General features: G+C 62.2%; 10 protein-coding genes across 10 annotated transcripts; 6 read left to right on the top strand and 4 right to left on the bottom strand.

Moving 5' to 3' along the window:
* Positions 1 to 17: 17 nt before the first annotated feature.
* On the top strand, positions 18 to 1,128 carry RHTO_07749 (N-acetylglucosaminylphosphatidylinositol deacetylase; the record flags this gene model as incomplete). Its single annotated transcript, XM_016421405.1, has 6 exons — positions 18 to 180; positions 271 to 363; positions 431 to 530; positions 586 to 676; positions 731 to 798; positions 855 to 1,128. 6 exons carry the CDS (start codon positions 18 to 20, stop codon positions 1,126 to 1,128), a joined length of 789 nt encoding a protein of 262 aa, XP_016273998.1.
* A 456-nt stretch (positions 1,129 to 1,584) lies between these two features.
* RHTO_07748 (electron transfer flavoprotein beta subunit) lies at positions 1,585 to 2,692 on the top strand (the record flags this gene model as incomplete). Its single annotated transcript, XM_016421404.1, has 5 exons — positions 1,585 to 1,645; positions 1,752 to 1,813; positions 1,883 to 1,901; positions 1,960 to 2,432; positions 2,525 to 2,692. The coding sequence occupies 5 exons, from the start codon at positions 1,585 to 1,587 to the stop codon at positions 2,690 to 2,692; spliced, it is 783 nt and encodes a 260-aa protein (XP_016273997.1).
* A 624-nt stretch (positions 2,693 to 3,316) lies between these two features.
* On the bottom strand, positions 3,317 to 5,220 carry RHTO_07747 (alternative oxidase; the record flags this gene model as incomplete). Its single annotated transcript, XM_016421403.1, has 11 exons — positions 3,317 to 3,506; positions 3,570 to 3,615; positions 3,674 to 3,802; positions 3,865 to 3,875; positions 3,950 to 3,983; positions 4,052 to 4,139; positions 4,196 to 4,345; positions 4,411 to 4,479; positions 4,543 to 4,599; positions 4,673 to 4,899; positions 5,031 to 5,220. 11 exons carry the CDS (start codon positions 5,218 to 5,220, stop codon positions 3,317 to 3,319), a joined length of 1,191 nt encoding a protein of 396 aa, XP_016273996.1.
* A 484-nt stretch (positions 5,221 to 5,704) lies between these two features.
* On the bottom strand, positions 5,705 to 7,453 carry RHTO_07746 (uncharacterized protein; the record flags this gene model as incomplete). Its single annotated transcript, XM_016421402.1, has 1 exon — positions 5,705 to 7,453. One exon carries the CDS (start codon positions 7,451 to 7,453, stop codon positions 5,705 to 5,707), a length of 1,749 nt encoding a protein of 582 aa, XP_016273995.1.
* Positions 7,454 to 7,858: 405 nt separating this feature from the next.
* On the top strand, positions 7,859 to 11,151 carry RHTO_07745 (involucrin repeat protein; the record flags this gene model as incomplete). The annotated part of the gene is made up of 6 exons (XM_016421401.1): positions 7,859 to 7,861; positions 7,923 to 8,522; positions 8,580 to 10,556; positions 10,620 to 10,690; positions 10,745 to 11,006; positions 11,068 to 11,151. 6 exons carry the CDS (start codon positions 7,859 to 7,861, stop codon positions 11,149 to 11,151), a joined length of 2,997 nt encoding a protein of 998 aa, XP_016273994.1.
* Positions 11,152 to 11,328: 177 nt separating this feature from the next.
* On the top strand, positions 11,329 to 12,981 carry RHTO_07744 (threonyl/alanyl tRNA synthetase, class II-like putative editing domain containing protein; the record flags this gene model as incomplete). Its single annotated transcript, XM_016421400.1, has 3 exons — positions 11,329 to 11,874; positions 11,931 to 12,238; positions 12,294 to 12,981. The coding sequence occupies 3 exons, from the start codon at positions 11,329 to 11,331 to the stop codon at positions 12,979 to 12,981; spliced, it is 1,542 nt and encodes a 513-aa protein (XP_016273993.1).
* Positions 12,982 to 13,085: 104 nt separating this feature from the next.
* RHTO_07743 (signal peptidase, endoplasmic reticulum-type) lies at positions 13,086 to 14,125 on the bottom strand (the record flags this gene model as incomplete). Its single annotated transcript, XM_016421399.1, has 7 exons — positions 13,086 to 13,120; positions 13,179 to 13,215; positions 13,295 to 13,331; positions 13,393 to 13,512; positions 13,591 to 13,740; positions 13,802 to 13,911; positions 14,078 to 14,125. 7 exons carry the CDS (start codon positions 14,123 to 14,125, stop codon positions 13,086 to 13,088), a joined length of 537 nt encoding a protein of 178 aa, XP_016273992.1.
* Positions 14,126 to 14,363: 238 nt separating this feature from the next.
* Positions 14,364 to 15,589, top strand: RHTO_07742 (uncharacterized protein; the record flags this gene model as incomplete). The annotated part of the gene is made up of 2 exons (XM_016421398.1): positions 14,364 to 14,530; positions 14,590 to 15,589. The coding sequence occupies 2 exons, from the start codon at positions 14,364 to 14,366 to the stop codon at positions 15,587 to 15,589; spliced, it is 1,167 nt and encodes a 388-aa protein (XP_016273991.1).
* A 103-nt stretch (positions 15,590 to 15,692) lies between these two features.
* On the top strand, positions 15,693 to 17,778 carry RHTO_07741 (uncharacterized protein; the record flags this gene model as incomplete). The annotated part of the gene is made up of 2 exons (XM_016421397.1): positions 15,693 to 16,911; positions 16,991 to 17,778. 2 exons carry the CDS (start codon positions 15,693 to 15,695, stop codon positions 17,776 to 17,778), a joined length of 2,007 nt encoding a protein of 668 aa, XP_016273990.1.
* A 226-nt stretch (positions 17,779 to 18,004) lies between these two features.
* Positions 18,005 to 21,178, bottom strand: RHTO_07740 (GC-rich sequence DNA-binding factor; the record flags this gene model as incomplete). Its single annotated transcript, XM_016421396.1, has 9 exons — positions 18,005 to 18,082; positions 18,145 to 18,519; positions 18,579 to 18,869; positions 18,956 to 19,522; positions 19,602 to 19,849; positions 19,907 to 20,155; positions 20,239 to 20,445; positions 20,532 to 20,832; positions 20,900 to 21,178. The coding sequence occupies 9 exons, from the start codon at positions 21,176 to 21,178 to the stop codon at positions 18,005 to 18,007; spliced, it is 2,595 nt and encodes an 864-aa protein (XP_016273989.1).
* Positions 21,179 to 21,216: the final 38 nt, after the last annotated feature.

Genomic DNA, 21,216 nt, shown 5'->3' with positions numbered 1-21,216 from the left:
ATGTGTAGCATACACGGATGCTCAGACCACGACGATGGGCGCGCCTGCTCGTCCGCCGCCTGCTTCCGCTCCTTCTCCTCCTCTCCCTCCTCCTCATCGCCTCGAAGGACTCCCTCGCTCCGCACTTCGTTCCGGCAGGCTTGAGGGACGCCAAGTCGGTGCTTTGGGTCATATCGCATCGTGAGGCGGAGCTCGTGCTCGTTTCGCTCGGGTGTTGAGGGATGCAGGCTCACCTTTGTGCTCTCGCTCGCTCTTTCCCTACTTCAACAGCCGATGACGAGTCTTTCTTCTTTGCGCCGAGCATCTTGAGTTTGCTGGAGACTGGCGAAGGACGACTGGGGAGCTTGCTATGCCTCTCGGTTGGTACGTCGCGTGTTCCGGCTGCGGCGACCCCGAACTTGACTGCTCACTCGCCTTCCCCCACGCGCAGGAAACCACGAAGGCCTGGGCCAGACGCGAGGAAAGGAGCTCAAAGCGTCGTGTCGGACGCTGGGCATACCGGAAGAACGCTGCGTCGCTTTGGATGACCCGTGAGTCCGCTTTCGCATCTCATCTCTCCCTGCGAGCTGAGCTGGCTTGTCGAAGGACGCTGCCGGACGATCCGACGGTGCGGTGGAGTACCGAAGCAGTAGAAGCGGCGGTCAGGGGGTACATAGAGCGATGGAGCGTAGACACGGTGCGGCTCCGTCCGTTGCCCTGTAGCGCAAGGCTGACCTTCGTCTCCACCTAGGTCCTAACATTCGACGACTATGGCGTCTCTGGGCATGCCAATCATCGCGCTACCTCAGCCGCTCTTCAGTACGTCGCTCAATCATTGCTACAGCGGGCCAACTGACCTCCATCTCGCCTCGCAGATCCGTGGCCCGCTCTGACCCTGCCTTCCCGCCCGTCTACATGGTCGAGTCGACTCCCCTGTTCGCCAAGTACACCTCCCTCGTTCTCTTGCCCTTCCACACCATCCGGACCGTCCTCAGCCCGTCAACCGCCCTCTTCGTCAATACGCCTCGGCAATACCTCCAGACGCGGCGCTCCTTCGATGCGCACCAGAGCCAGAAGAGGTGGTTTAGGGAGTTGTTCGTGTCGTTTAGTAGGTACTTGTGGTATGTTTCGCTGAGAAGAGCCGTGTAAAGGTTGTTCGTCCGCGGGGTTTGGCCTGCCCTCTCCTCTCTTTTGCGCGCCGGCTCTGTCCGCCTCTGTCTCGAGAGGATACGAAAGTAATCTCAGTACACTCAACGTCCTGCAGAATGATGAGCGAGGTCTGCGACTTGTCGCCGGCCAGCCGGTCTTCTCCTCGCGCTCTTACCTCTTCATCGCACGACGCTCACAGCTCGAGTGCACTCGCTAGCCTTCGCTTGACTCTCAAAAAGGTGCGGTCTGTTGTTCTCGCCGCCGCGCGGGCCCTGGCGGCGGCTGCACGGCGTTCTCGTCCTCTCATCCGCATCCCGCTCCGTCTCATCGAAGCGCCGCTGTGTGGTTTTCGAGGGACTGCAAGGTGGTGTTTCAGGATAAGAACTGCGCAGAGGGCTGACAGCCCGACTTCCCTGCAGCCCGCCGCTCGACTTCTCCCCCCTCACCTCCCTCACTATGCGCCCCACTCCTCCTTCCTGGCTCAAGCTCCTCGTGCCCGTCAAGCGCACCGTCGACTGTGCGTCCACCTTCTTCTTCGGCTCTCGCGCGCGGCAGCCCGCCGTTGCGTCCCCTTGCTCCTCCCGACCTCTCCCGCTAACCCCGTCCATCCCTCGCTTCAACAGATGCGGTCAAAATCCGCGTAGGGCCGAAGGGCGTTGAGACGAAGGGTGTCAAGCACTCGATGGTGCGTGCGCTGCTTCTTGGAGGTGGAGACGCAAGCTGATCCCGGGTTGCCGACTTTGCGTTCGTGCAGAACCCGTTTGACGAGATTGGTATGTTCCGTTACGCTGAGCGTGGCGGAGTTCAATGCTAACGGAAGTTGGTGCGCAGCCGTCGAGGAGGCCGTCCGGTTGCGCGAGAAGGCAAAGGACGCCATCGAGAAGATCACGGTCGTGAGCATCGGTCCTGCCAAGGCGTCCGAGGTCTTGCGTACCGCGCTCGCGATGGGCGCCGACGACGCGATTCACGTCGAGACGGCCGAGGACCAGGTCGTCGAGCCTCTCGCGGTCGCCAAGGCGCTCAAGGAGCTCGTCGGCACCGAGTCGCCCGACCTCGTCATCATGGGCAAGCAGGCTATCGACGATGACTCGAGCCAGGTCGGTGGAATGCTCGCGGGCATGCTTGGATGGCCGCAGGCCAACTTTGCGAGCAAGGTCGACCTCGACGCGGCTGGGAAGCAGGTCACCGTCTCGCGCGAGATTGATGGAGGTCTCGAGACGCTCAAGATGCAGCTCCCGGCGATCGTCACGACCGACTTGCGCCTGAACCAGCCTCGCTACGCCAGCTTGCCCAACATCATGAAGGTGCGTTCGGTTGAGAGACTTGCGACTGCCGCGCCTCGTGCGCCGCGCTTGCTGCAGGTTCCTGGCCAGACCTGACACTCCCAGTTGTACAGGCCAAGAAGAAGCCCATGAAGAAGCTCAAGCCCGAAGACGTCAAGGCCGACTTCACCCCTCGTCTCGAGACCGTCGACGTCAAGGCTCCTCCTCCACGACAGGGCGGCGCCAAGGTCGAGTCGGTTGACGAGGTCGTCGCCAAGCTCAAGGAGGCTGGCGTGCTCTAGAGGGCTCTCTGCACCCCGTACACTTTCGGTCGAGCCTGTAAAGAACGATACCTTTTCGCAAATCATCGCTCCGTTCCATGTGCGCGCTCCGTCCAGCTCGTGCGAAAAACTAGAGCTCGCCGTCCTCGTCTACGTAGTGCGGGCGGCCAGCAGCGAAAGCGAGAAGCAGCAAAAAAGGAAGTCGCCCAATGTGGGGCTCGAACCCACGACCACCAGATTAAGAGTCTGGTGCTCTACCGACTGAGCTAACCGGGCTTTGCTTGAGAGACAGCCTGCATTTTGCAATTACAAACTTGTACGGTTGAGTGCTCACTCGCGCTCATCAGCGATGCTGCACGATATTCTGCTGCCCGTTCGCACACCTGCACGATTTCTGCTTGGGCTTTGCGGCAGCAGGACAAGCGGAACAAGGCAACGAGCGCCAGAGGATGTTTCGATAGGAGCGGAGATTGACATGAAGAACAGAAGATGCTACAAGAAGGGAATCTATGGATGCGGCAGGACAGAGAATATGCGAACGAACAAGAACGAGCGAAGAACAAAAGCCGAAACAGAACAATCGAGATGCGAAGATGCGACAGACCCAAACCCTCCTCTTCACGACCGCGCGTCTCTACCTCTCCTCTAGTCCTCCTTCTTCTCCCCCTCCTCGACCTTCTTCCCCGTCAGCTCCTCCTGCACCTTCCTAGCCCACGCAAGACTCTCGTCGCGCGTGAAGCCAGGAAGTTGGCCCTGCATCGTCGGTGACTGGTGGACCATCGAGACTGGGTTGATGTCGTCTTTGCGCAGGTTCGCGAGGGTGTGGTTGACGAAGCTGGTAGGGAGGAGAGGGTTAGGAAGGTTGACTGAGGCAGAAGATGAGGAGGAAAGGGCGTACCGGTGTCCTGCTTCGTCGGCGCGGACGGCGCGGACGAGGTCGAGCACTTTGGGAGACGAGAGTCAGTCTCGCGAAAGTTCGAACCAGAAGAGGGAACGACGCACTCGTCGCATCATCGCTCAGGCGCCAAAAGTCCTTCGCCACCTGCGGCACCTTCCTCTTGCCTCCCTCGGCCCACTCGGGGATCTCGCCGCGCTGGATCGCCTCGATGATATGCGTGTAGGTCTTCACGGCTGCGAAGGGGAGGCGATGGTCAGCTTGAGAGCTGGAGAAACCAAGTCGCGGTGAGACTCGCCTTCCTCTTCGCTGTACAAAGGTTACAGCCGAGTGTCAGTCTCGAGTATGCGCATGTTGAGCGCGAGAAGAGCGGAAGGACGTACAGGTACCCGACGAAGCGGTGGCAAGCCTTGGGAGCTGTCGGCGAAACGAGGTCAGCTGCTGGATCTCCTCCGTGCGCCAGATCAGCGCGAGGTTGAGCGCACAGATCAGATAGCTGAAGAAGAACATGTTGAAGAAGACGCCCTGGGCGCCGAGCACGAGGCCGCGGAAAAACATCGATGGCTGGCGAATCTGGGGGCGGCGGAGAGGTCAGCGAAGTCTCTACAGCAGGTCTGAGTTGGACTCGCTTTGAGGAATGTCAAAAGGTGCATGCGCTCGTTCTCGGCCTCCTCGAGCAACGAGTTAATCCAGCCGCCGTCGCGTCGCATCAGGCGGAGGGAGCGAAGATGGCGAAGGATGCCGGCGGTGAAGCCTGGTACGCCGGCGATGGACTCGAGCTGTAGGAGATGACACATGTCAGTACTAGCGAAGAGAGAGGGGGAGCGAAAGAACCAGAACGCACGAAGAGAATACGGCTCATCCACTGCTTCTCCGACATCAAGAAACCCTCCTTCTGCAGCTCCTCGACAGACTGTACCGTACTGGGTCAGCGACTGTATATTTGAAGGAGCCGCCATGAGGAACTCGCGCTTACCAGGTTCTCCTTGCCGGCCTTCTTGGCGGCTTCACGGGCGGCGGCGGGATCAGCGTGCTGTAACGGAGAGGTGTGAGCACTGCTCATTCCTCGAATTGAACGCGCTCCGGACGCAGGGACGCATACGCACCTTGTACCCGCTGACCAGGTCGAATCCGCGCCTTGCGAAGCGCACCATCATGTACGCGAGCCGGTCGCCGAGCGTCTTGGGCTCAAAATGGACGACCTGGACCTTCTCGAGGTCGGCACGCTGGTAAACGGGATGCGAGAGGACCCAATCCTCGTGTGGACGGCTGTGCTTCCATTCGTCCTTGGGCGCAGGCGTCGAAGGTTCGGGGGTAGGAACGATGCCGGCATCTGTAGAGTGCGTCCAGCGTCGAAGCAACGTCGAAGGGAAGAGGACAGGGACATGGGAGAAATGGGGGTGACGAGCGGCCAGTCAGTTTCGTGGGAAAGCCGACGGTGAGAAAGTGGCACGGGAGACGCACCGCGGTGATGGGGCTGGAAGGATCGTGTTGGAGGCTGTTCTGCGAGTACGACTGGCGTCTGGGTAGGCGAGCGGAGGAGGGAGGATGTCGCAAAGGAGCGGGTGTAGACGAAGAGGTTGGTTGATGAGAGTGGGGACGGGTGGTGGACGGCGCTGAGGAGCGTCCGCCGTGCGAGTGTGTTCATCGACATTGTAGTGTGTGGTAGCAAGTGTGTCTGGGAGAAAGGAAGCAAGAGGACAGAGAGGAGCGGCTCGTCCAAGTCGTCCCGAACTTCGCTTCGTCGGGACAGCGCGACACGAATCGATCCGACAACTCTCGTCTCTTGCCAGCTTGCTGCTTTCGGCTTGTTCGTACTCGCCTCGACGAACACTCGACAGCCCGAGCAACGAAGCGGGCGAAAGAATTCTCGAATTCCGCAGCAAATAAAGGGTTGCAACTTTCACTTGTCCCCGTCGCCGGACGCTCGCTACGACGTGCCACGCCTGTCAAAACAGCAAGAGAACAGGATGGCAGCCGCTGGAGCGAAGAAACGAGGCAGCGCCATCGCTCGCCACCGTCCCCCGACCTCCTCCGCACGTCGCTGTTGCGAAGGTCGGATCGATTCGCATCAAGTCTACAGCAAAGAGAGGGCAACAACAAGCTGAAAAGAGTACAGAATGACGCGTTGACGAGACCTAGGACGCGGGCGAGTTGGCGAGAGCGATCCCTTGCTGTTTCGCGGCCGTGTGGACGATCGAGAGAAGTTGGGAGAGGGCATCCTGGCCGATGTTGGCGAGGTTGAGGTTGAGCGGGGCGGGTGCAGGCGGCTGGTACGGCGCAGGACTCGGCTGAGGCGGCGACGTGACCTGCTGGAGCTGGTCGAGTTCGGCGGCGACCGCACCGATGTACGCCGCCGCGTCCTGTCCCTCGCCCTCCGAGTCCTCCTCCGAGCTCGACTCGTCCGAGCTCTGCACCTGGTACTCCCCACCATCCGACTCTTCCTCCTCGCCGCCCTCGTCCGCCGCCTCCGCCCCAACTCCTCCAGCCATCCTCCTCTTCTCCCTCAACCGCCACTCCAGATCGCGAACCCGCTCTTCTAGCGCCGCACACTTCTCCTTCAATTCCTTGTTCTCAACCTCGAGCTGCTCAAACTGCTGCTCGCGCTCCTGCTTGCGCTGCTTCTCCGTCTTGCGCCGCTTGGCCTGCCGCTCCTTCTCCTGCTCCTTCCGCCGCGCGGCAGCTTCTTCAGGCGTGTACTTGCGCTTGCGAGTACGCTTCTTCTTCGGCGCGGGTTCTTCGGGTTCGTCGGCGATCGACGTCGTCGCTGTCGATGCGGTCGAGGCAGGCGGCAGCGGGAGCTGAAGATTGGGGTCGACGTTTTGCTGGTAGTTGAGGAGCGGGTGAAGGGCAAGCTGCTGGTGAAGGGAGAGTGGAGGATCGTACTGGAAGCCGGAGGTCGTGGCGTGAGCGTCCGGGTCTTCCGGAACGGGTGAAAGACCGCGCCTGCGCCTGCGAGGCGACGTCTGTCGCGGCGCCGACTGGGTGACGGGAATGCCTGTCGCTCGACGACGAGGAGAAGAGCGCAACGTTGGCGGGGTAGCGGACGAAGTCGCCCTGCCCCTCCCGCTCACGTCAAGCCCATCGACGGTCGGCAGCGGATCGTCGAGCGTACTCGTAAGCAGCGCGATCTCCCTCGCAAACTCGTCGCCCGTGATCCCCTGCGTATTTCCGCCCGCCCAATCGCCCTCGTTCTCCGTCACGTCCCCATCCGCCCGCTCCTTCGACAGCAAGTCGCCCCAGAAATCGACCATCGGGTCGTTCGGGTCAAAGTCGGGGTCTTCTTCCTCGTCGTCCGAGGGGAAGTCGAAGAAGTCGTTGAAGAGAACGGTTGAAGGGTCGGTAGTCGAGTTGTTCGAGGGTGCTTGCGGGACACGACCGGATCGAGTGGGCTGAGGGTGGTAGACCATGCCGAGGTGTGGGTCCGTCGAAGGTCCCGCCAAGGCTGACGTGCTGGCTTCGTGCATGCTCCTATTCTTGGGCGCCTTGCCGCCCACCATTCCGACACCCGGCACCCTCGATGGACCCGCCTGAGGTGCGCTCGCTTGTCCCGCCTGGCTCGCGGACGCGTCCTGTGGCGTTCCCATGACGCCAAGGTGTGCTCCAAGCTGGAGCAACAACTCGTACGTCCCGAGCTCGCTCAAGTCAGCGGCTGTCTGAGCCGAAGGTGTCGGTAGGGCATTTGCGACGGAAGAGGCGGCAGGCGTGTAAGCCGGCGATGACTGGACGACATGCTGACAGTGCTGCTGAGCCGCTGGTGATGACTGAGCTGCATTGTGCGATGCCGAGGCGGGCGAGTTGCCAGACTGCTTGAGAGCCGTGAGGAGCGAGGCGAGAGCGAGGTTGGCGTCGCGGATGGAGGGGCGGTCGTCGCCGTTGGACGCCATCGTGGACTGTTTTGCGTGCATTGACGAGGTCAGCGAGCCTGCACAGCGCTTCGTCGGGGAGATGAACACGCGGACGTACGCGTCGAGGCGATTAGGCGGAGACAGCACCTCCCGCAACCGTTCAAGCCCGTCCGAGTGTAGCACTGTCCTCAAGAGCCGTGTATGAGCCTGTCCCGATGCCAAGCGAGCCAGCCAGAGCGAGAAAGCGGGACCAGATGTTGCGGTTGATGAAAGAGTCGCGACTTGGGAGAGCACAACTCACCTCTGACGGCTGCTTGCTTGCTTGAGACGCTAGACGGGTTACTGTGACTGGAGACACGCTCTGCTTGTGACCCGCAACCCTCCCACTCGCCCGCCACACCTCGAAATCGCCAAACGGGAGCTCTCGAGGAGGCTGTCCCGAAGATGGTGAGTCTGCTCGTCCGCAGCTCACTGGGCAGCGCTGACAATGACCTTTCGTGGCCCACAGAGACGCATCTTTGGCGGCACAAGCCTGACCGGCTCGTCGACGTCCGGTTCTCTCGCTTCCGACGCCCTATCCTCGCCAATCTCGACCACCCACGACCGCTCCTCTCCGCCCGCTACACCGACCAGCGAATACCCACTGGGAACGGACGCGCATGGCGAGCCGAAGAAAGGCTGGTTTGGCGGTCTCGGCGGCGGGTTGACGCGAAGCGGGTCCGGCAAACTCACGAGGCCTGACACGGTCTCGACGACGGCAAGTGGGTCAGGACAGACGGGCAACTCGTCGAGCATGACGCTACAACCAGCGCCGGAGGACTTTGAGCCGGAAAGGCTGCCGTTCGGACAGGCCAGGTCGCCTCCTCCGCCCACTTCGCCTGATCGCGGCCACACTCGCTCGTCAAGCCACTCTTCGTTCGGTACTGCGTTGCCTCCGAGGGGCACTGGCGCGAATGGCCGGCCTTTCTCGCCCGAAGCAGCGTTGTCTGCGTCAACTTCGGCGATGCAGAAGGACTCGCTTATGATCGAGCTACTGAGCGGAGCAGCTGTCGTCGAAGCGAAAGACTACGACATTCTGAGTTGGGAAGAGATGCAGGAGCTGAAGAAGGTGCGTCCTGATCTCGCCTTGACGACTCCTGCCAGCTTACACAAAACCCTCTCGCAGGAGCATGCCCTCCTCGCGACCCGCCTTACCTCCCTCAACCGCTCTGTCGCCCTCGAGACCCGTCTTCGAGATTCAGCCGCCAAGCTTGTCCGCCTCTCCGCCCCCGCCAGTACCCTCCCTCCCTCGAACCCCGGCTCTCCCGCTCGACCACGCGTAACTCGCGAGCAAGCCGAAGCGCAACTGGCGACCGCACAGGCCAAGCTCGATGCGCTCGAGTCGGATTTGCGGAAGCAGACGGCAAGGGATGCAGAGTTGCAGGGTCGGTTGTTGCGGCATACGGCAGGCGTGCTCGCGATTGCCTTGCGACGGAAGGAGGAGGAGATCCAGCAGACATCCGTGTTCCAACCGTCTTTACCAGTACCGTCGTCAGCACACCGCGACACCCACTCTCCGCCAGGCTCAGCGACCCTCCCGCGCTTCGACGGCGCCCACTTCTTCGCCGGCAATCGCGAAGCCGTCGTCCCCCTCCCTCGCGCAAACGGCTCGCCCTACGCTAGTCCTCAGCCTGGCCAGAGCGGGACTTTCGGCGCAAACGCGGTGCAGCTCCAGCATGACTTGGCGGAGCAGACGAGCAAGGTTAAGGAGTTGGAGGGGCAGGTTGCGGACCTTGAACGTGCGCTCGATGCGACGAAGCAGCAGGCTGAGGAGGAGATCCGAGCGGTGAAGGGAGACTTGGAGAACGTCAGGTCGCGCGCAAGCCAGGAGCAGGCAGGCGCACAGGAACGGATACGATCGCTCGAGGAGGAGGTCGAGCGCTTCAGGGAGGAGGTCGATCAGGCGCGAGCAGACCACGAGCATGCGCGGTCCGAGACGGAGGACGCTCGGCGCGAAGCTGAGGAGCACCGTAGCCAGCTCGCGGCGTTCCAAGGCTCGTCGGGCGACGCCCAACGCGACCTCGAAGCGGTGAAGCAGGAGGCGCAGGACTCGTCGCGCAAATTGCGGGACGTCGGAATGGAGCTTGCTGAGGCGCAGCACAAGCTGGAGGAGGTGGAGGAGCGCGTCAAGGAGCTGGAGGAGGAGCTGCAGCGGACTGAGGAGGAAACTGCGGCTGAAAGGCGCGAGTGGGAGGAGAAGCTGAAGGTTGCTGAGGCGGGAGCGGCATCGACTGCTTCGGCTGAGGCGCAGCCGGCTAGCGATGCAGCGGCGGAAGCGAGGGTTCGTCAGCTCGAGTCGGAGCGGCAGGCTGTCGTGCAGTCCATCGGCGACGTCCTCCGCCGGCATCGTATGCGACCAACGCTTGGCGTCGCTCTTCGCGAATCGCCCGCTTTCGACGACACGACTGAGCGCGATGACCTGCCCGCCTACCTCTCCTCCACCCTCGACTCGCACTTCGACAAGCTCACTTCGCACGTCAACGAGCTCAACTCGCTCCGCGACGAGCACGACACTGGCCGATCCGACCTCGAAGCGGAACTCGATCAGGCGCATGAGCGATGCCAGAACCTCGAAGCCGATGTCGCCTCCGTTCAAGCCGAGCGCGACTCGCTCGAGACGGAACTCGACCTCCTGCGCTCGCAATCGCAGGAGCACGAGAGCCGTATTGCCTCGCTCTCGACGCTCGAGTCTCAGCTCGAAGAGGCGAAGGCAGCGGAGTTGCGGGGACGAGAAGAGTTGGCTGCCGCACAGTCGCGCATCGCGGCGCTCGAAGGGCAACTCGGCGAGCACGACAAGGCGTCTTCGCGACTGCAAGACCTCTGGCAGTCGATGCCACCCCTCGACGAGTCTGCACCTCGGTCAGCAGCGGCAACCCTGCCAGGACGCAAGCAGCTGGGCTCGCTCTTCAAGAAGGGCGCAACCGGTCCTGCCTCTTTCTCTCCGGCCGACTTCTCAGTCGACAGCCTCGTCGAACGGGTGCGGACGCTATCGACTGAGCACCAGCAGCTCACGCAGCGTCTAGCGTCGCTCGAGGAGGAGAAGGGATCTGCGGAGGAGAGCAGGAAGAAGAGCGCCGATGCGCAGGGAAGCCTTGAGGCGAAGGTACGTGCCGTCGCGATACAGTGCTCTTGTGACTGCGCCGACGGACTCCGATGCCGGTCGCAGGTCAAGGAGCTTGAAGAGCGGATCGAGGTCTCGGCGAAGCAGGAGGTCTCGATGCTTGAGCGACTGAATGAGTGCGTGCAGTCTTCGGCATTTGGCTCTTACCCTGCTGACCTTTCACTTCACAGCCTGACCGAATCGCTCGAGACGACGCGGGCGGAGAAGCGGAAACTCGAGATGCAGATCCGGACGCTCGAGGCGGACAAGGCGGCTTTGCAAGAGAAGGTCGACGCCGCCGCCGCTCGGCCTGCGCCTACACCCTCAGTACCCGCTGCGTCGACGGCAGGCGATGGCGAGCTGCAGGAGCTGCGAGACCAGATCTCCGACCTTGAGGAGGAGTTGGCCGATGCACAGAAGCGGGAACAGCGGACGCGGGCGCAGCTTCTCGAGGTGCGCTTCGCCCGCCACGAGCAGTCTGCCGTCTGTCACTGACGCCTTCGCACTCCCGCAGGAGCTGAGCACCGTCCAGAGCGAAGTCTCGTCGCTGAAGACGCAGTTGCGGCAGGCCCAGCGCAAGCTCGGTGCGAAGGCGTAGTCCGCGTGTATTCACGAGTGTTGTAACAAAGTCTCTCACGCTCTAGCTGTCCGATTTGTGCGAGGTTTCCGGACCATCTCCTCGTCCGACGGCACCCTTCGCCTCTTGCGGATGCTCGTTCGCTCGCTCTCTGGCTTTCGTCGCTTGCTACCGCTCAATAGACTCTGCTCGTTCACAATGGCAACGGCCAGCACCGCCCAGCCGCTCTCCTCCCTTGTCCACGCCACATCCACCCCGCACGCTTCCTCATCGTCCGCAACGCCATCCACCTACGCCAAGCTCACGTTCGATCTGCCTGAGCGCCGCTACGTTGGCATTCTTGCGTGCCAGCGCGATCCTCTGCTCTCCACTCTCGAGACGACCGTTACTCGTTGCGATAAAGTTGCGCCGGTTCATCAGGTTGCGAAGGCAAAGGGCAAGAAGGGTGCAGCGGACGCGGGGAAGACAGCAGAAGCGCCTGCGGAAGAGTGGGAGGTGGAGCTGCTCGACACGGTTCTCTTCCCTGAAGGCGGCGGCCAGAATTCGGACAGCGGACGACTCGTCCCTCTGGTTGTAGGCCAGGACGGTCAGGCGGGCGAGCCGATTATCGTTCGACAAGTGCTCAGGCGCAACCTTGACGCCGTGCACTATGTCTCAAAGCCGATCGAGGTCGGCACGAAGGTCCGCGTCGAGGTAGACATGGAACGTCGACGAGACTTGATGGATCAGCACACTGGGCAGCACGTGCGTCCGTCTTCATACGCGTCCATGAGACTCCCGCTGATGAGTCTTGTGCACAGCTCCTGTCTGCCGTCTTCGAGCAGGACCTCAAGCTCGACACGCTTTCCTGGTCCCTCCAGAAGTTCCCCGAGCTCTGCTACGTCGAGCTACCTCGTGCTCCGACAGCCGACGAAATCACCTACGTCCAGAAGCGCTGCAACGACCTGATTGGCGAAGCGCGGCCAATCAGCGTCAGATTCGAGCTGGCAACGTTAGAGACGGGCATCCGGCTCGGCGAAAAAGTTCCGGAAGACTACCGAGCGGACGAGTCTGGCGAGCGACCGCCTGTACAGCGGACGGTCATCATCGACGAGCTCGACGAGAACCCGTGCGTTCGCATTCTGTGCCCTTGCTGAACTTGCGATTGACATCCGCTCCTTCAGCTGTTGCGGCACGCACTACCCCTCACTCGCCTACCTCCGCACGCTCTACATCTCTCCCAACACGACTTCCATCCGCGGCACGAATGCGCGCGTATACTTTGCCGTCGGCGCCCCTCGTCTCCTCGCCTACCTCTCCTCCATGCACACTGCAGCGCGCGAAGCCGCACTCTCCGCCGGTTGCGCCATCCCCGACCTGCCTACCAAAGTCGAAGGACTCGTCAACGGCGTGAGTGACGGCAGGCGGAACCAGAAGCGGTTGGCGGGCGAGTTAGCGAGTTGGGTTGCGAAGGACTTGTGGGAGCAGGCGACGAAGGCGGAGGGCCAGACGCTCAAGGCGCTCTCGTTCAGGGAGGAAGACGCGACGAACTCGCTCGAGTTTCTCTCGTCCATCTCGCTCGAGCTCAAGCCGCGCATCGAGGCGCTTCCGGCGGACGCGAACAAGCACCTCTTTGTCCTCGCTTCGGGCGCGACAGCCGGTTCGCCGAACGCTGCGAGTGCTGGAGGATCAGTCTTGATTGTCGGGTCGGACGACTTGGTGATGCAGGCGGGGAAGAAGGTTGTTGAGGTCTTTGGCAAGGAGCGGATCAAGGGCGGAGGGAAGGGTAGGTGGCAGGGAAAGTTGACGGGCAGGTGGGAGAACGGCGATGACCTGTTGCTGAAGAAGGTGCTGGACGAGATTGCGGCCTAGATGGCGTTTTGACTTGCAAGAAGGCGTATTATGAGCAGTCTCTCGACACTCTTGCCGCGCACGGCACGTGAGATGTACACGATGCGTTCCAGAAAGCGATGCGTCTATCCCCTTTGCAGCAGGATTCCTCCGCCCAACACTGCTTGACGAAGGCCTGGTCAGCTGGAGAAACGAGAGAGGTGACAGAATCGACGGACCTGCCAGCAGCGCGTACTTGAGCTTCGGGTAGTCGTTCTGTGTGGTGAAGGGCGTGTCGATCAGTCTTCCTCAGCTCTGTTTGACGAGGACCGAAAGCGAAGCGCGGCGGACGTACCATCAAAATCGTCCCGTAGCCAACGTATGGCACGTAGCTGCAGGTGCACACATCTTCAGCTCGCGAAAAAGGACAGGAGAGTTTGGCGAGAAACGCACGCTTGGACTTTGCCAACGATGTGGCTCCGCCGCAAGTACTTCATCCCGTTGTAAAGCCCGACGTCGTCCACGCGGTTGTTGTCGCCCTTCGTCAAGATCCACTGTTCCGTCGAGTTCTTCCTGTTCGTCCGGTCGCACACTGGTATCAGCCCGACGCTCCTTTAGGAGCGCAAGCCGAGCAGCGGAAGCGGGACGAACTCGTCGTGCGTCTCAATCACGCGGTGAACGATCGGGATGGGCGAGCCAGGGACCTTGTAGACGGTGATGTCGCCGTGCTTGAGCGGTGCGGTGCGGGGCATGGTAAGGAAGAGGAGGTCGCCGCGCTGGATGGCCGGTTCCATGCTTTCGCTGCGGGACTCGAACTCGGTCAGCTTGTGGGAATGAGGGCGAGGGAGGGAGGGAGACGCGCCTCAGGACCACGACGACGGGAGACTCCGTGTTGCAGACCACCGACAGGCCCTTCCACATCATCAAAGCTGTCGAAAGGACCATGGCGAAGTTGAGCGCTTGGGTCAGGACCTGCGGCGATGACATGGCAGGTCGACAGACATCGTCAAAGTATCGCAGCAGTCGTAGTTCCAGTTCAGCAAGCGCGGGAGGCGAGCGAGGAGGACAGGTGGGGGTGGTAGAGAGGCGTGTCAGCTCGTAAACCCATCTGGAGAGCTCAATTCGGCCGCATACGCACATGTCTGACCCCAAGTCGCTTCAACGTGGCCAACTCCTCCTTGAACATGACGCTCTTGTCGGATCAGTCGTCGAGGGAGATGAGGTTGAGGGAGGGGAGAGGACGAAGGCGGAGAGGATGGCGCGAGTCCAGGAGCCCGGGTGCACACTCGCACAACTCAGTGAAGGTCTGGACGAGCTGCTCAGCGGTGAGAGCGCGAGAGGACGACGCGAAACATTCGACGTTGACGGTTCGTCTCCTGCCGTTCACCTTTCCTCGCTCGTTCCGCCGCTTGACTTCGCTAGACATGTCTGAAGGGACGCAAACGACGACCACCACGACCACCCAGCGCTGGCTGCTCGAGAAGTACTCGCGCTCTCGTTCTCTCGCCGAGGGTGGTCCGCCGGCGAAGAAGCGACGGATTGGAGAAGTTGCGGGCCAGGCGAGCGATGAGCATATCGAGTGGGACCACTAGTGAGTCCACGTCTGCCTGGACGAGCGCTACCGGATGCGCTGACACGCCGCCGAACCAGCTCGCAGCCTCAACTCGCTCTTCGCCTCGAAACGACTTTCGCGCAGGCTCCTTCCGGCTCGTCCTCTTCGAGCGGCGGGACCTACTACCCCGTACGGATGATCCTTAGCGTGACCTTCGACCCGCTCTACCGCGACGCGCGCTCGTTCACCCAATCCGGCGGCCGAGGCCAACAACCCTTGACGCTCGACTCGCTCGATCTGACTTCGTTCTCTTCGCCTTCTATCCGCGCTGTGACACCTGCAGACCAGCTGCCTCTCAAAGCGGTCTACCGAGACGCGGTCATGGGCTTGCGGTACATCTCGCTTTTACCGCCCTCGCAAGAAGCCTCTTCTTCTTCGGCGCAGAGAAGCGCAGGGATCCAGTTCAAAAGGTTGCAGGTCAAGTTTACTTCGACGGAGGAGAGGGTACGATTCATCGAGGCGGTCAAGACGATCGTGCCTGCGAAACCTGCGGTCGAGAGCAGCTCGAATGGTGCTGTGGCCGGCGCTTCCCCGGCGCATCAGCCAGCTAATGGCGCGACACGGACTGCGACTACTGCTCAAGCGCCGAAGCCCCAGCAGAAGAAGAAGAAGGCGGGCAGGTCAACGCAGGTTACGCCTGTTCCCGCAACTCCGACACGACCTCTTCCTTCGCAAGTCCCGAGTTTTCGCCCACCTGACCGCGCAGATTTAGCATCAATTGCTCGCTCGAACAATGTTCCACCTGGAGCACGTCAAGCAGGTCCCGTCACGCCCGCCCGACCAGCACCTCGCGACCCGACTGCCTCGACTTCTGCTTCGACGTCGCGCCTTCCCGCCACGCTCGCTACGATTCTGCCCAACCTGTCGACGCCAACGCAAGCTCCTCATGCAGCGCCAGCATCGCCCGCGTACAAGACTGCTTCTCTCGCCCTCACCGCCTTGCCGCCTGAGGAGTTTGAGCAGCTGTTGCAGGACGCGCTGATGGAGGACGGCTTCGAGGGACTCGTTGCGCGTGTCAAGGACGTTCTCACGGGCTAGCAGCGCGCCTTGCAATGCGTTCGATTCCAAGTTCGTGTGGCGGGCCCTTCGCGAGGAATGGCGCTATCACCTCTCTCCCTCCTATCGCTCATCGTCGCTCGCGATGGCGGCGTTCCAGCAGCGCAGACAGCGCCCCGCGACACACACCGACCACCTGAGCCCGTCGCAGTCGACCGAACACCTCTCTGACCTCGCCAGCGCCGACGAAGCCCCTGTGCTCCTCTTTGGCGATGCCTCGACGACGACGGCGTCCTCGTCGACCAGCGCGAAGGACTCGCTCGCGCATTCGAGCTGGGCGGTCCTCCCTACCCCTCCCGCGCGGACACAGCGCACGCAGAGCTTCCTCTCGTCGACATCGGCGAGTTCATCAGTCGGCGGTGGGGCTCGAGGAGCGGGCGAGGACTCGTCGTCGCTGGGGAGCCCGGCGTACCTCCAGCAGGGCTCTGTGCTACCTTCTCACGACGGCAACGGCGTCTTTGCAGCGGGGTCGCTCGTCCAGTCGTCCCTCCTCCCGTCCGTCTACGCTTCCGCCGTCATCGACTTCGACTCGGCCTCGGACGCCTCGGACGCGCGCTCTGCCTCGTCTGTCGCTTTCGATGCTCTCTCGAACGGCACGTCGGCGTCTGGGAGGAGCGCGACGAGCTGGCCGCTGACGGAGGAGGCGCTCTCGACCTTGCCGAGTGGGGCAGCTCGACGTCACGCGAGCGCGAGAGGGCGGCGCAGGGAGCGACGCAGTGAGGGACTGGGACTGTCACTCGGTGGAGACGACACCTGGGACGCCATCGAGGGAGACGCGGAAGACGAGGACGATGCGGCGAGCGCAGGGTTCACGTCTGGGTCTGAGGGAGAGGACGGGGAGGACACGGCGGCTCGCCAGGCGCGCATGGCCGTCGAGGAGAAGGAGAATGACGAGTGGGCGCTCTCGACACTGGCGATGAGCGCAGGTCTCGCCCCGCCGCCCCGCTCCAGCGCAACTCGAAGCCGCCGCCCTCCTCCCCCTTCCTCCGCCTCGCAGATCTCGCCCATCCTCCTCTCCTCTCCTTCCGGCACATCCGCACTCCGCTCACTTTCTCCAGCTAGCGGCAGCCGTCTCAGCCACGGTCAGAAGAGACGACACCGGCGAGCAGGCGCACGCGATTCGGCTACGGGCAGCCAGAAGCGCAGCAACAACGGGTCGGTCATCAGCGGACGGCCTGGACAGGTCGGTGTTCTGGAGAGGGTCCTCATCGAGGAAGAAGAGCGGGCGAGGAGGATGAGGGAAATCGTCGAGCGAAGGAGGGAGGAGGAGCGCGTGCGCAAGGTCGAGCAAAGTGTTCTCTTTGGTGCGTTCGGCGTTTCGCAGGCTCAATCTGCCGCAAAATAAAGTGCAGGCGACTGATATCCTGAGTCGCTGGCCTGCAGGCTCCGCCGTTCGCAACTACCTCTCGATCGACCCAGCCTTCCTCGATCAGCTCGCCTCGACCGCTACACCCCCCGCTTCTGCCCTCCCGACGCCTACACCTTCGCGCTCGTCGTCCCCGCTCCGACACACGCTCACCACCCTCGCACGCGAAGCGAAACTCGACTCGCTCGACACGATCGGCGAGGCTTTGCTGCGTTCTGCCGGATTCGGGATAGAAGACGAAGACGACGGCGCAGAAACAGAGACGGAGCAAGAGCATCCGCACGAATGGGCGCACTACACCGCCGCCACTCCGCCAGCCACTTCTCTTCGAGTCCAGCGCAACAGCACCACCGGACTCGAGAAGAAGTCGCATTCGGCTTCCGACCTCCCCGGCTTGATGCGACTTCAGCCACTCTCGACGAATCTCTCCGTCCGTCCTACGAGCACTCTCATACGCCGTTCCTCCTCGTACTCCTCCCCTTTCTCTCGCTCGCCTCTCCGCGCCCTCCCTTCCCAGACCGCACTCGAAATCTCCCACCTCTCTCACGAAGAGCGCATCCTACTCGCACCATCGGACGGTGGCACAGCAGCCTCAGCGTGGGGCGGAGACCTCGACTCGCTCGAATTGGCTGTGTCGTATTGGAAGCGCGTTTGGAGGAAGTTGAGGGGGTTGGGCGCGCGCGCGGCGGGTGGGGCGGTGGTTGAGGAGGAGAGGGAGGAAGAGGCGGAAGCGGACGGGTTGGAGAGAAGGTGGTCGGTGCCGGAGTTGGCGGTCGTCAGGGATGGCGTGCAGGCTGGGGCGTGACTGCTCCCATCTTGGAGAAGTTGGAGGCTTCGTCGGTATTTGTGAGGGAGGCAGGAAATCGTGTTGGATGAAAGTGTTGCTTGTTGCCGAATCTCGCTCTGGTTCGCCTGGTCCTGTATCTCTTACCTTTTTCTGCACTGTAACACCTGTACGCCTCTCATTGTCAAGCAGACGAGCGGGAAGGAGGCTGAGAGAGTGCTGCGTTGCGAATGTCTACTCCCCGTCTTCATCGCTGCGCGACTTCTGCACCCTCGAGCCTTCTCCGCAACGCGGGCGGGATGTCCTTTGGCAGAGCGTCGATGATCTGTCAAGATAAGAAATGAGCTAGTAGCCCGTGGACGGGTCGCGCGAAGGGTGAAAGCGCACCTTCTTCGCAACCTCTTCCCCGCCGCTCGCCCAAGCCGCCTCCAGGACAGGCAGCACCGTCCTCGCCACCAGCTCGCGCTGCACAAGCTCATCAAACGTTGCTCCCGCGCCCGTCTCCACCTCCACCGTCTCTCCGCCCGCCGTCTCAAACGTCTCGGGCACAGCTGGAACACGCAAGGCGCGCATGTACCGTCTCCAGCGCGAGCAGGTGCGGATGAGCTTGAGCTGGCGGTGGAGGAAATTGAGGCGTGCGGTGAAAGTTGTGGGGTCGTAGGCGAGCGAGGGGAGTGAGAGGGAGGCTTGGTAAGGGAGGATGAGAGACTGCGATTGCGCAACGGCGAGGCGGAGGCGCGAGAGGAAGGAGTGGACGAGGTTCTGTTCGCGCAGGCTACGTCAGTCGCTGAGCTGTAGGAGAAGCAGGAACCGACACCCACCTCGAACTTCGGGCTGTTTGTCTCGACACAGTAGCTGATCTCGTCCACCAGCTTGAGTGCCGCGACCGTCTGTCGACTGCTGAAGGGGTCGTAGGCAGCCTTGGCGAGAGCAGATAGCCGAGGGATGACGACGGATGCGACAACTGCGTTGACGACTTCGGTCGACTCGTCCGCTTCTTCCTCATCGAGGTCGTCCTCGTTCGGCGCGGCAGAAGAGTGCCCGTAGGACGAGAGCGCTTTGTGCCACGAGTATGCCGACAGGTCTGCCGACGTGCGAGGGAGCTCATGAATCTGCGAGAGCGTCGGAAACCGCCATCAGCCTTCCTCGCCTGACTTGGCCGCGGGATGACCGAAGCTTCATACTCCACGGCACTCACCTCGAACGGATTCCAACCCGCCATCTCCACCCTCGCCCAGAACTCCCACACCTGACTCAGACTGAGCCCAGCGAACATCATCGCATACTCGTCCTTCCACGTCGCCCGCCATTCCTCAAAGCGCTGCAAGATGCCGAGCGAGGGATCGCGGAACGAAGGCGCTTTGACGTCGCTGAAGAGGGAGGTGAGGGACTCGTGAAGGGACGAGAGGGCCGCGGAGAGGTCGGTAGATTGGGAGGGTGAGAGAGCTGAATCGGAAAAGTAGCCCGCAGAGTCGACAGGGTCGGGGTAGGCTGAGGTAGTAGCGGACGCAGACCGTGTTTCCCGCTCTGCTCGGCGTGCGTTGCGCGCCTGCGAGCGCGGCTGCTCCTCCTGCTCCTCCTCGTCTGTCTCGATCGGCGCCGCGGCTGCGTCCGAGCTAGCGGTGCGGAAGACCGAAGGAACGCTAGCGCCGGTGAAGAGCGCGACGTCGTCTGCGTCGTCCGCATATCGTCGACGTGAAACGATGTCGAACCGTTCCCGCTGGATGGCGAGGTATTCGGACTCGATCTTCTCGAGTTGCGGAAACTGTATACGCGATCGACGCTTCCATCAGCTTTCGCCGCCCCGAGGGCGGACAACAAGTTAAGCAACCGTTCGAACGCACCTTTTCGTCCAAGAACGCGCCCCAGTCCTCCACCTCCTCCTTGAACTCGTCGAACCACCTGCTCTTCTTCTCGACCTTCTGCACCTCCTCTCGCAGTTCCTTCTCCTGCGTGTCGAGGTCTTGCCGCTCCTTTTCAAAGTGCGCAAGGGAGGACGAGTCGAGTTGATGGGACGTCGTGAGGGTTGAGAGCATGGCGGCGAGGCGGGAGGTGGTCGATGCGAGAGAGGGAAGAGTCGACGTCTGTGGGACTGCGGAAAGAGCGTTAGTACGATCGTGATAAGAGGACGAATTCGCGGCCGACGTACTCGGCGCAGGTCTGTACACTCCTGTCCGCCCCTCGTCCTTCCTATCCGCCTTCTCCACCTCTCTCGCTCCTCCAGCCCGCCGGATCTGCGCCTCCTCCCACTCTCGCATCTCCTCATCGTCGTCTCGCACGTCCATCTCGACATCCTCGATCATCTCGCCCATCTCGGCACGCATTTGGGCTGCGGCTGCAGTGTTGGCGCGCTTGCCGAGCGGGAGGCGGATGTCTGCGCCGGTATAGGCGGCGAGGTCTGCGCGGAGTTGTCCCAACCCTCGATGAGTCTGCTTGCTCCGCAGAAAGATGCAGCTCAACCCGGGAAGGAACTGAACGCACCTTCGTCTCCCTCTCCTAGCTCATCCTCCTCCCGCACCAAGCGGCTCTCCCCGCCCTTGTTCGCAAATCCAACGTCGAGCGAGACGAAGCCGTCCCCTCGCGAAGCAGGATTGACGCCGGCTTTGCGCATCTCTTCGCGACGTTGCTTGGCGAGCGAGATGGCGGCTGTAGTAGGGATCGTCGATGTGGAAGATGCAGCGGTGGTGTCTGTGCGGTTGGAAAAACCAGGAAATCAGCCCACTCGTGAGCCACTCAAGCCATAGAGGCCCCATGATGCTGGACTTGACACGCACCATCAAGCTGATCCGCTCCAAACTTGCTCTTCGTCAAGTCATCGTATCCTCCTACTGCGCCATCGTCCGCGAGAGCCGCACCATTCCTTGGTGTACTCAGTTGACTCCGCTTCAAGTCCTCGAGGTACTCCTTCGAGTAGACGCTCTGGCTCGTAGACGGAGCGGCGGATGGAGTGGCTGGAGATGGAGCCGAGGGAGCTGTCGTAGGAGAGGGGAGTCCGACAGAAGGACGAAGCAGGCGGCGAGGCGTGGAGGCGGGAGAGGATCGCTTGACGAAGCTAGTGTCGCCGTCGTCGCCCTCCTGCGGTCGGTCGGGAGAATCAGCGACCTTCCTCTACGAGTTATGACGCAGAGTGAACAGAACGCACCTCTTCGTCGCCGCCGAACGATATCCGCCCCTTGCTCTTCCCCGCCTCGCGATCCCTCACTCGCCCCGCAGGCGTCTTCTTGCCGCGCGCTCGCACAACCGCCACGTTCCCATCCTCCTGGGTGTCATCCTGCGGGCCTGCACCACTTTCCGCAGCAGGTGTGGGCGTGTCGTCGTCTTGTGCTGATGAGAAGGACCGGATGGACGAGGTAGACGGGCGCGGCTTTTTTGCGCGCTTCTTGATGGTAAATTGCGGCTGTAGATCCTCTTCGGCGTCCATAGCAGCCAGTCTCGAGCCCGTAGCGCAGCGGTTGTTCA

Source organism: Rhodotorula toruloides (genome assembly GCF_000320785.1).
Source record: "Rhodotorula toruloides NP11 unplaced genomic scaffold Scaffold8, whole genome shotgun sequence".
NCBI lineage: Eukaryota > Fungi > Basidiomycota > Microbotryomycetes > Sporidiobolales > Sporidiobolaceae > Rhodotorula > Rhodotorula toruloides.
Note: the sequence above shows the minus strand (reverse complement) of the source record. Positions and strands in the feature narration are given on the sequence as shown.